This window comes from Trichechus manatus, unplaced genomic scaffold, assembly GCF_000243295.1.
Source record: "Trichechus manatus latirostris isolate Lorelei unplaced genomic scaffold, TriManLat1.0 scaffold00326, whole genome shotgun sequence".
Lineage (NCBI taxonomy): Eukaryota > Metazoa > Chordata > Mammalia > Sirenia > Trichechidae > Trichechus > Trichechus manatus.
Window position 1 is genome coordinate 43,860 of NW_004444262.1, and position 12,128 is coordinate 55,987.

The window sequence follows — 12,128 nt, forward strand, 5'->3', positions numbered from 1 at the left end:
TCTCTTCATTTGATGTTTTAGGGTTTCAGGATTGTTGTATTCTCTGTTCGGCTTAGTTTTTCTGATCTTTGCTGTGGAGGGACGGCTTGGTGCTTCTGCCTAGAGCGCCATTTTGCCGGAACTCCTCCAGGTTTGGATTCTTGCTAAGCACCTACTAGCTCTGGGATTTGGAGAAAGTTACCTGACATCTCTAAGGCTCATCTATAAAATGAGTATAATGATAATGTCCACCTTGTAGGGTCATGAGGAATAAATTAAACGGTGTGTATAGAGCACTTAGTAAAAAGTAAAATTGCTACTGCTGTTGTTGTTATCCATAGAATGTTTACTGAGTGTCTGCACAGTATTAGTTCCAAATTAAGTAAGCAGTTTTAATTCCTAAGGCATATGATTAGGTAGATACTACAGATTTTATTACTTACAACTCTTATTCTTTATATTGCCACAGAGTAGTTACCAGTCACCAAGTCTCGAAGTCTTTTCTTCTTGCCATTTGTGGCCTCTTTCTCCTGTTGGTCTATAGGAGTTGAGAATAAGAAATTGGGAGAACAGACTAGGCTGCTCAAACAATTTCAGATCATGGTTAAGCTTTCTTTCTTGGGTGTCAGAGCACTTAATACTTTGGTTAGCCTTGTGAGTGTGAGGTTTTGACCTGTCAAAATACACTTTTGCTTTTGTCAGTATTATTCCTTTTGGTGTTTTCCTAACTACCTGATCAGTATTCAGTTTTAAAGCAAGACTAAAGTTCAGATCTGAGGGATACATTTCTTACCTCTCATCTAACCAGTACCCAAGACTGAAAAAAGCCTAAATCCACATTTTAATTGTTTAATTCCCAAAGAAGTATAGATTTGATATTCTGAGGTATTTAGATAGAAACTCCATGAAATGCTATATAGAGAAGGAATGTGCAAAGGTTAGCAGTGATATGTTGAAGTCATTAATGATGTAGAGCTGTCTGTAATGGAATCCCTAAAAACTGAGTTTTAATTTCATTTAACTAGAACTTTAAACATACATACAAATTTGTATATGCAAATTTCAAAGTTGTGTTTTTTGCGGATCCTTTTGTGGTTTCAGTTATATGCCTTTATCAGAGGAACTACAAAATGTTTCAGAAACAAGGATGTCATGTAGTCTTATTGAAACAGTTTCTCATAAAAATGCTTTCTCATTTTTAGATTACCTCTCTAGTGACCCTTCAGCTCTTAACCCTGGTTGGCCATGATGATCAGCTTGATGGACCAAAATACAAGTGCACAGTATCTCTAGACTTCATCAGAGCTATTGCAAGGTAAGAGTAGAATAATTGTTAATATAAAATGTCTTGAATTATGTAATTATATACTAAATATAAAAATTAATGTTCTTCCTAATCTAATGTCATTAGTCCTTTAAAGGAGAAAAGATTATTTAAGTGCCAAGAATGAACAAGAGCCACTGTAGAATGAACCGTCTCATCAGATTTACAAATGACACGAAATTGGGAGGAATAGCTAATAATGTTAGATGGCAAAAATCAAGATTCTAGAAGATCTTAATAGACTGGAATGATGGTCCCATAATAGCAGTGGGATTTAGCAGGGCCAGTCGGCTACAAAAAAAAGAAAAAAAAAATCATATATACTAAAACAGGTTGGGAGAGAACTAGTTTAAGTCCTAAGGATTTTAACTGACTACAAGTTTTAAAAATCCTGACTAAGGTAACACTGATAGAAATATAACGTCTAGTTCAAGGGATTTTAAGTTCTGCTGTCTCTTGCCGTAGGCAGATTAAATCTCGTGTACTCTGCTGTCTTTGGAGTTTTAAGAGGGGCATAAGCAACTGGGTACATGCTGAGGGGGACACACAGAGAGTGGTAGAAGTAGGAAGCCTGCCACATCCCTAACTGACGAGTGGGGAGGTGAAAGAAAAGCCTTAGGAAGGACATGTTATTTCAGGGACTGTCATGTGCAAAATGGATTAAACGTACTCTGAAAAATTCTAGAATGTTCTAGAGAGGAAAGTTTATTTGTCAAAATGAGAGCTGTCTAAAAATGTAAGAGGTTTCCACATAAAGAGGTGTACTTACTGTTGTAGAAAATGTTCAAGCCGCCTATATGAATAAATGAACTCATCTTATGGTTGCAGCTGGATAAAGATCTGTCAGGACTGTAGTAATGTGTGTAGACTGGATGGTTGAACAAGACAATCCATAAGACTGATTGCCCAACCATTCTGAATATGAAGATTCCATTTTAACATTCTTTTCTTTTAAAATTAATCATGAAAGTATTTACATACATTGCAAAATTCATAATATACAGGCATGAAACATTATTCAGCCTAAAAACAGCTCTTGACGTGGGTATGGATTTGTAAATCACCTCTAATAAATTTTACAGCTTCCTGAGGTTCTAAAGTCCACAGGCTGGCAGCCTCTACCCTGAGGTTTCTTTTGAATTAAAAGTTCTGCGATATTATGATGCAGGTAGTTGCCGCATTTTGGTAATGTGTAGACTCTAAAATATGAAATGAAGTTTATGAAATAAGTCATTATGATAAAACCAGGCAAATTTTTACACAGAGGAAATTGGGCAGAAACTTCTTTTTAATGTTATGAATATGATCATAAAGCAATAGACATTATTCTTCTAAACAACAGATATTAGAACATTTATATCTAAGAGCCTCCATCAAAGGCATAACTTTGGAAAGTGCATATTTAGTTTAGGGATTTTGCCATTACTCTGAAGGTGTTGCGTTATGCCCCAACATAACCGTTCTTTTACAGGACAGATGTTAGTAAATGCCTAGTGTAGTGATACAGTGAAACAAACTGAATTTGGTGTTACTTAATCCACAGCATTATGGTGATGTTAACTCCTCGGGAAGAAAAAAAGAAGTGCACTTTCCATTTACCATCTCAGAAGGGAGCAGGAACCATAGACCTAGAATTTTGCCATACGATCTTGGGAACTTTGCCACTTGCTTTCTTACTTTTCTTTTTTCTGCTTTCCATGGATAATATAAGCATTCTCTTCCACTTCTCACACCTATCCTCTTCTACTCTCATCCCCATAATGTTGTGTACTTCTTATCTGCTGACTCAGCCTCCCATTTCTTATTCTCCCTCCTGTATCCTTCCATCTTCTCCCAATATTCTTCCTCATGGCTTTAACTAAACCTGGTTCTTCCGTAGGGATATTATTTCCTCTGGAGTCATCAAGCCCAGTCCCTCCTGGTTGGGAGGGTATTTCAGTGCTGTCTATCCTTGTTGCCACTTCCTGACTGGTCCCTCTCCCCACAACTTCTGATAAAAACTTGGGCTTCTTTCTTTACAATCTGTCTCTATTTCCTTATTCTTATGACTAATTATCTTCTACTAACATCCTAGCTGTTCCACCTAATTTATTGAGGAATGGAGGATCTGGTTCACAGGCTTCCCTTCCACCTATATTCTTGATTCTAGTCAAACCACAGATCCCTACATCTGTGTTCACTCTCAGCATTCATTTTATTTCACAGAACAAAATTGAAAACATCAGTTGAGAAGTCCTTCAACTACCTACATTGGTGCTCATCTTCTCTTTCTTTCCTTTTTTCAGTATTATGTGAATGAGGGGTAGGAGGTAGGTTCCCCCCTCCTATTCAAGGTGTATTCTTCCACATGTGGTCTGAATTCCATCTCCTCTGGATTTTCCCAGAACCTTTTTAGCCTTCAGGTTGTTTGTCCTCTCAGTGGCATCTAACACTGTTGACCACTCTCCCTTTGTTAAACTCTCTTCTCTTAGAGCCAGAGGTGGATTATCCAATAGGCAAAGTAAACACGGTGCTTACCTTGCTTGCCACATCATCTGTAGTGAACAATTTCGCATTTTTTCACCACATCAAAGATTCTGCTTATATGTATCGCTGGCATCTGCCTCTCTGCCAACCCCACAGCACATTCCTATAGAATCAAAGCCTCTTTTCAAATTTATAATCCCTGACAGGGGCAGATTTACCCAGTAAGCAAGGTAAGCATGTGCTTACTTATGCTTACTTACTACTCGGTAGTGCATAATTTCACATGGGTTTTACATCTGATGTGGTGAAAAACAGGTGACATTGTGCACTAGGGAGTAGTAAGTAAGCACAAGTAAGCCTGTGTGTACCTTACTTATTGGGTAATCCATTCCTGGTCATTCTAGAAACCTTTCTCCTATGCTCCCAATGTCTAATCATTAGCCTTGTTGAGCCTACCAAGCCCTCCTACATATCTCAAGTTCCTTCACTTTTTATCATTTGTACTGTTACTCTAGACCAGCCAACTGTCATCACCTTCTACTGACCTCCCAGCTGGTCTTCTGCCTACTCTTGCTCCTTATAATGTATTGTCCATACTGTAGCCCGAAGGAAGATCCTACAAAATTTAATAAAAATTTAACATTACTTCCCTATTAAAAGTCTTCAATAGCTTCCCATAACTCTTGGGATAAAAAACAAAACCCTTAATAGTGTACAAGGCCGAAATGGTCTGGCCCTTGCCTTTGTGCCCAGCCACATGTGGCACACACCTCTTCTCCTCTCAGTATTTGCACTTCAACCACACCACCTTTTTTTTAGTTCTTAATATTTACCATCCTACTCCCTACCTTTGCATATGTAGCACTTTCCAATTCCCCATCTCTCCTTCATCTAGCTAACTGCGGCATAAGCTTTAGATTTCAGTTTAAGTATCTCTTCCTCAAAGAAGCCTTCTCAAACATATTATGACCACCATCATGCACGCATGCGCGCACACACACACAACTAATTAGAGTTCATCTTTCTTTCTAGAATATAATTTCATGAAGCTCAAATCACAGACTGTGTCTGTGTCAATCATTGCCTTATCCTCAAGGTCTACCACAATTCTTTAAACTTCCAAAACCAAACCAAACCCCCTGCTGTCAAGTCAATTCTGACTCATAGCAACCCTGTAGGACAGAGTAGAACTGCCCCATAGGGTTTCCAAGGAGTGACTGGTGGATTTGAACTGCCAACCTTTTGGTTAGCAGCCAAGCTCTTAACCACTGTACCACCAGGGTTCCACTTTAAACTTAATGTTTATTGACAGAGGCATGTTTTCCCATAGTGATTAGCAATACAACTTCAGATGAAAAGGGATCCATTATGGGTTTGTTTTCTAGGGCAGCACGAAGAAGGAAGCTAAGAGGGCTTAGTCTCATTCCAGATCTCAGCTTGGTGAAGGGAGGAAGTCCCAAGGATAGTTCGCAAAGAAGTGGTGGTATGCCTAGTTCCAGACACCTGTGTCAGAGAACAAAAGATTAGATCACAGGACACAACTAAAATGTCCAGTAATACGAGAATAAATCAATAATTTATTTTAAATTCTCATGAAGAAACAGTATGCAGTTACTGAAAACCATACTTCTGAAGGATAAAAAACACGAGAAAATACTCTTATATGATGTTAAGTGGAAAACAGTTATGTGTAAAATTGTATATGCAAGAAAACTAGGAAAACTGTCATAATTGTCAAATGCTGCCAAGAAGTCAAGCAGGGGCCATCTGATGTACTGATAAACCAGTCATTTGTAACTTTATCAGGAGTACCTTCAGTGGTATGTTGGGGTAGAAGTCAGATTATAGTAAATTTAGTCACAATTTATGAGAAAGTAGATGCAGCCAGTAGATATAATGCCTTTTATTCATTCAACATTTGTTGGGTTGCCCATTATAAACAAAACACTATATTAGGCTTTGTGGAAATGGCAACAAATGTAACAGATATATATTCTTATCCTTATGAATTTACATTCTAGAATTTTTGTCATAAGGAGAAAGAGAGAGGCTTATACCTGCTACAGGGAATGTGGAGTTGTAAGAGAGTTATAATTACTAGTTTTTAAAGATTTAAGCATATTTAAATGCTGATGGGAAAGAACAGGTAAAGAAGGAGGCTTAATGATACTAAAGAGAGAGAGAGATTAATTAAAAGCACGAAGTCCTTGAAATGGCATAGCAGCATGGGATTTAGAACATGAGTTGAAAGAAATAGCCCTGGATGATAGAGGGGAATCCTCTTGTCATTATAACAAGAGCAAAGGATGGATTCAGATGAAGCTGAGTTTGGAAATTTGGTGGCAAGAAGTTTTGATCTGGTAGTTTCTGTTTTGTGGTGAAAGAGGAGGCAGAATTCTCTGCTGTGACTAAGGGCAGAGGTAGTAGCAGTTTTGAGAAGAATATAGAATATTTGAAATAGCTGCCATGGGGAATGAGTAAGAGTACTGATAAGGAAAAGCTTGCTGGGAGTGTTGACGGCCCAGTTGAGGTTGTCATGAATTTACAGTGTCACCAATCCATGAGACTTATGCTCTTCACCAAATAGCATTCCGTGTGCTAGGTACTGGGACAGCAGAGGGGTTTAATTGAAATCACATAGATCGAGGTTTTCCAGGTGAGTTCAGTGGAGGCTCACAAGTGAGTGCTTGAAGTGACTAAACTAGGAAGGGAAGGAAGTAAAGCCAGTAGGGGGCTAATAGTATAGTGCCCAACACATAAATATTTAGCACGTTTTTGTACATCAAGAGAAAGTGAAGGTGTTTGTGGAGTGGTTGTCCCAAGGTGTTGCAAATAGCTTGAAGGAAGAGATTAGGGATCAGAAAGTAGAATGAATTTGTATTTTTAGAGGTAGAGCATTTCTGAGTGTGATCATGAAAGTGGAAAAGAAGGTCATTGGATGTAAGAAAGACAAGTGTGCAGTGAAGTCACTAAGGCTGATGCAGGTCTTGAGGTGGAAAGAAGACTGAACTGGATGCTAAATTATTTAGTGACTAAGAAATGATGATGGGGAGGATAGAAGATGGTGAATGGAATGGTCTGAGTCTCAGAGGAGCAGAGCTTTTTCCACAAGGACGCCAACCAACCCCACATGACAGGGGTGCCTGAGGTATAGGAGAGTCTCACCTTCATTGGAGGGAGCTGAAGATGGGGCTAGGTCCTTCAGAGAGAGCCAGGTTTCAGGTAAGCCAGGAAGGGAAAAAGCGTTTTCATTGAAGAGGTAGAGGAGATAGAGAACTATTGACCATGCAACAGTGGAAAAGTACTATTGACCATGCAACAGAGGAAAAGTTTGGACAGAGAAGCAGTAGGAGGCTGGTTCCAGAGAGGGAGCACAGGGTATGGAAATGGAGTATAGGAGAAGACAGATGACTGAGAAGCTTATTAAATATTGTCCTTGGATTGTTCTTAATGTGAATGGTAGTTATAAGTTTATAGTTGTTTTTGCTCCTTGATCAGTGGGGAAGACACTACAGGATAGCTTAAGGTTGCAACTTAAAGTTGGATAGTTGCAACTTATCGGAAGAACCAAACATTTAAGCTAAAAAAGAACCCAAACTAAAACTGCCCACAAAAGTAAAAGGACATAAAACAGTATCCTATGAGGGGAAAAAAAAAATTCAATGTGGAGTAAAAGAATCAGTAAAATGAAGTAAAAAGATAATGGTAAAATTAAATCCTTAGATATATGCGTATAATTATATTAAAGTATTTTAAATTCTGATTTATGAATTACTCCTAGGCAAATCATTACCAATACTATTTGTCTTTATTATATTTCTTTTATGATGCTTACTTTAGAAAATAATTCATTTGGGTTCTATGGAAGAGAGGATCTCTTATAATATATAACAGCTGTCCAAAATCTTAAAATTGTGTTTGTATGAATCAAATGCACATCTCAGAGGGGCAGTGGTGTTTCAGTGTTAGAATTCTCTCCTATCATGTGGGAGACCTGGGTTTGATTACAAGCCAGTGCACCTGAAACGTAGCCACCACTCGTCTGTCAGTGGAGGCTGGCTTGTTGCTATGATGCCGAACACGTTTCAGTGGAGCTTCGGGATTAAGACAGACTAGGAAGAAAAGCTTGGCAATCTTCCGAAAATCAGTCAGTGAAAACTGTATGAGTCACAATGGTCCGATCCTATCGTGCATGGGGTCACCAAGAGTTGGAGGCCAATTTTAGGGCACCTAACAACAACAAGATTATGCATCTGAAGACATAGAAAATACATGCAAATTACATGCTTCCTTTGTACGTTAGACCTTCTCTAAAAGTGAATTAATCAAATGTTTGTCTCAAGTCCTTTAAAACACAGTTATTTTATTGTGCTATAAATGTGTGACAATTTTTGATGATGCTGTTGTATTATTCTATCAAAGTTTGCCATTGTCCTAGAAAAATATCTATAGAATTCACTTGGGAAGTCATCTATTTATACTGCGGGGGTGGTGGGAGGGATAGAGAGATGGTAGAAAGGGATAGTCGTACATCTTGGACAGTAAATGTTTTTTAAAGGAATGATCTTACATATTCAATGGCTGATTAATTTTAAAAAGTCCAAAATATCTTACTGTAGGATTTAATTCACTTTAGTACATCCCAGTGACAAAGCAGAGGTGAAAGGTAGTAGTGCTTTTATAAGTGAATACATTTAAATTGTGTAGTGTTTTAAATCAGTTTGTTCATTCTGTGAAAGAAACTTTTATTGCACAAACTATACCATAGTAACACACACAGATTACTAAATAAAATAAAGGAATCCTACTATTACAACAAATAACAGCATTTTCATTTGTTTATATTCTAATACTTTCCATTATACAGACATTTCTCCATAACTATCACAACATAGTTGCAATTCTCTGTTCTTCTAGTCCCCCTAATATTATAAATATGTCTTCATATTAATCATTTTTTATGGCTACATAATATTCTATCAAATAATGCTTGTAATTTAGGGATTCCCCTAGTGTTGATCTTCTGTTGGAATTTAAGCTGTGTTAATTTTAGCTTCTTCTAAACTTTTGTTTTTCCTTCTTTCACCAGGTGAGTTCAGTGGAGGCTCACAAGTGAGTGCTTGAAGTGACTAAACTAGGAAGGGAAGGAAGTAAAGCCAGTACGGGGCTAATAGTATAGTGCCCAACACATAAATATTCAGCATGTTTTTGTACATCAAGAGAAAGTGAAGGTGTCTGCGGACTGGTTGTTGTGTCCCAAGGTGTTGCACATAGCTTGAAGGAAGAGATTAGGGATCAGAAGGTAGAATGAATTTATATTTTTAGAGGTAGAGCACTTCTGAGTGTGATCACGAGAGTGGAAAAGAAGGTCATTGGATGTAAGAAAGACAAGTGTGCAGTGAAGAGAAAAATCTTATCACGACTTGAGATAAGATTTTTTTTAATTTTAGTAACTATTATTAGTTGTTTTGTTTATGCTAATGCTTATAACAAAATAGTTCTGGCAGTATTTTTATACCATTCAGAAAGGTTTAGTGTTCTTCAGAGAGGCACTATAGTAATGAGGAAACGAAGGTAATCTTCAGTCTGACATTAGGTACCACAATAGCCATAACATCTCATTTGAGCTATTTTTAAAAGTGTTTTCATAAGCAGTTTCCCACTCCAATTTTTAAAAATATTTAATATGTCAGTCATTTGCTTAGAAACTTTTTTAGCAATTGTATTACAAAATGATAGACAAAAACAATTGATGATGGTTTAATAAATAAGAGCATGCAGTTAGTGAATTTTTAAAAGGCTGTTCTCACTTGGATGATTATTTTTGAAGAATTGAATACTTTAAAGCTTTAATTTTATACTTATTGCTAGATCGTTATATCTAATTATTTTGACCATTTATTCAAATAATAAACCTCCAAGTCTGAATATTTATAGTGAAGAATGAGTTTGGAGAAAGGAAAATAATTATATGTCTCTCTCTGTTATTTTATTCTGCCTGCCATCAGACTACAAAAATACACATTCACATCGTCTGTTTGTTGCATCGTATTCTTGGATCATACAGATTTAGTTACAATACACACATAGGTCAACCAGTGTTAAAAGACTGAAAGAATGAAAACTACATTGAGGACAAATGAGCAGTGCATTATGTAATGATAGAACAGGTGTTTTGGAAGATAAACAATGTTCAGAAGCAAAGAAGATTTAAATACTTTTGCATCTCTAATTTATTCTCTTTATTAGACAAAAAACAAAGCTTTCAGATGAAATCTGAACTTTCTGTAGTATAATTGAAATACAGAATGTTGAATAGTTCTAACTTCTCCTTTTTCAGAAAAGCAAACTTTATGCATGGCCAAGGAAAAAAAAACTTTTAAAAGAAATGAGTTTCTATTGACATTTTAAAAAATCAGTATCAGTCTTATCATGGTGCATTTGATAATGCTATAGGATTGTTTAGCATTAGTTATAAATTATTTTGCATGTGCTTTCCAGAATCGTACAAATCTGAGCAATCTAAGAAGGGGTGAGGATGCTAACGGATTATCTGTTTTTGTTTATAGGACGGTGAACTTTGACATAATAAAATACTTGTATGATTTCTTGTGAAAACAAGCTTCAAAGCCATATGGACACTGTGACAATGACTAAGCCAAGCTGTGTTCATCCAACTCCTTAGCTGGCCAGGGAGAGGAGTTCTTTGGCTCTATTGGATTTGTCCAAACAGGTGCTGGCCCAGCATGGAATCTGATGAAAATACTCTGATTGGTCTGGGTGGATGTGAGCAGAAGACTATTTACTAGGGACCCTGGAGTATTTGGAAGCAACGTGTTAATTATAAACAGCAGGGTTTGAGCACAATCTGTTCTACTCTTAATGATGTTATCTTAACACTGAAATTGCCTGAAACCCATTTACTTAGAACTACATTTTGCTCTGTGAACTATCCCCTGCGCTTTGAACGTGCCAGCAGCCCTTGTTTGTGTGCCCAGTCTTTTCACTTCCTCTCTGCAGGAGCCTCTGCAGTTGCTTGCCAAAGTAGATTTTCCTAAGGCCACCATTTTAAAAGATCATAGTTGGAAAATATAATAAATACAAGTTCATTTTTTAAAATCCAAGCTTGTATATGCTTATCCTTCCACTCTAATTTTTTCAAAAAGCAAGGTAGTTTGATCCGACATAGATCAACTTTCCATCTCTCGACCTACTTGATAACTACAGTGTGCTTGTGTGAGGTTTATCTGGTCACTCTTTCATTAACTACCCAACTTAGCTTTTTATCAGCATGAGGCTTTTTTCCTTTCTTTTTGAAATAACTTTTAAGAGTTTCACAATAAAATTTTTTCCTGTTACATCACCTGTAAACCTTGGTTCTGATTTTTCTGTTATTTTTTTTGAAGAAGTTTTCTGTGAGGATTTGAATGCTTGAAAATTGTTTTGAGCAGATATAAAGTGCTTAATTATAGAGCCTGGTTTAAATTTCAATGGCATTTTTTTCCTTCATTCCTTTTTTGAAGAAAAATTCTCACAATAGGCATTCCCAGATAGAAGGAAAGCCTTTTTATGTAGTGATTGTCTGACACTATCAAGTTCAAAGAAAACAAGTAGTTATCCACTTGCTTTTATTTAAAGGTATGAATAGGGCATTGTTTTTTGATCTAAGTAGAACAAAGTCTTTGACAACTTCAACTTCTTCCATTTATCATGATGTTTATTGGTCCAGTTGTGAGAATTTTCATTTTCTTTACGTTCAGGTGTAATCAATACTGAAGGCTCTAGTCTTTGACCTTCATCAGTAAGTGCTTCAGGTCATCCTCATTTTCGGCAAGCAAGGTTGTGTCATCTGCATATCACAGGTTGTTAATGAGTCTTTCTTCAGTCCTGATGTCACGTTCTTTGTATAGTCCAGTTTCTCAGATTACTGGTATTTGCTCAGCATACAGATTTAATAAGGTGAAAGAATACAACCCTGATGCACACCTTTTCCAATTTTAAACTACCCAGCATCCGCTTGTTCTGTTTCAGTGACTGCCTCTTGATCTATGTACAGGGTCCGCATGAACACAGTTGAAAGTGTTGGAATTCCCATTGTTCGTAATGTTCGCCATAATGTTGCCACATAGTTGGATGCCTTCGCATAGTCGATAAAACACAGGTAAACATCTTTTTGGTATTCTCTGCCTTTGGCAAAGATCATTTGACATCAGCAATGACATCCCTTGTTCCATCTAAACATAAAACAAAAATCCTCATAATTGGGCTGATAAACAACTTTATGGTAAATGGTAAAGAAATTGAAGTTGTCAAGGATTTCATTCTACTTAGATCAACAGTCAACACCCTTGGAAGCAGC

At 37.0% G+C, this 12,128-nt stretch overlaps 1 protein-coding gene across 1 annotated transcript in view; it reads left to right on the forward strand.

The window, feature by feature from the left end:
* ORC5 (origin recognition complex subunit 5) overlaps positions 1-11,527 on the forward strand; it is a 36,324-nt gene extending 24,797 nt beyond the window's left edge. The window contains exons 3-4 of the mRNA XM_023725519.1: positions 1,182-1,294; positions 10,339-11,527. Of these exons, the coding sequence (XP_023581287.1) occupies positions 1,182-1,294; positions 10,339-10,384 (159 nt within the window). The 3' untranslated portion in view covers positions 10,385-11,527. The remainder of the gene's footprint in view (positions 1-1,181; positions 1,295-10,338) is intronic.
* The last annotated feature ends 601 nt before the right edge of the window (positions 11,528-12,128 follow it).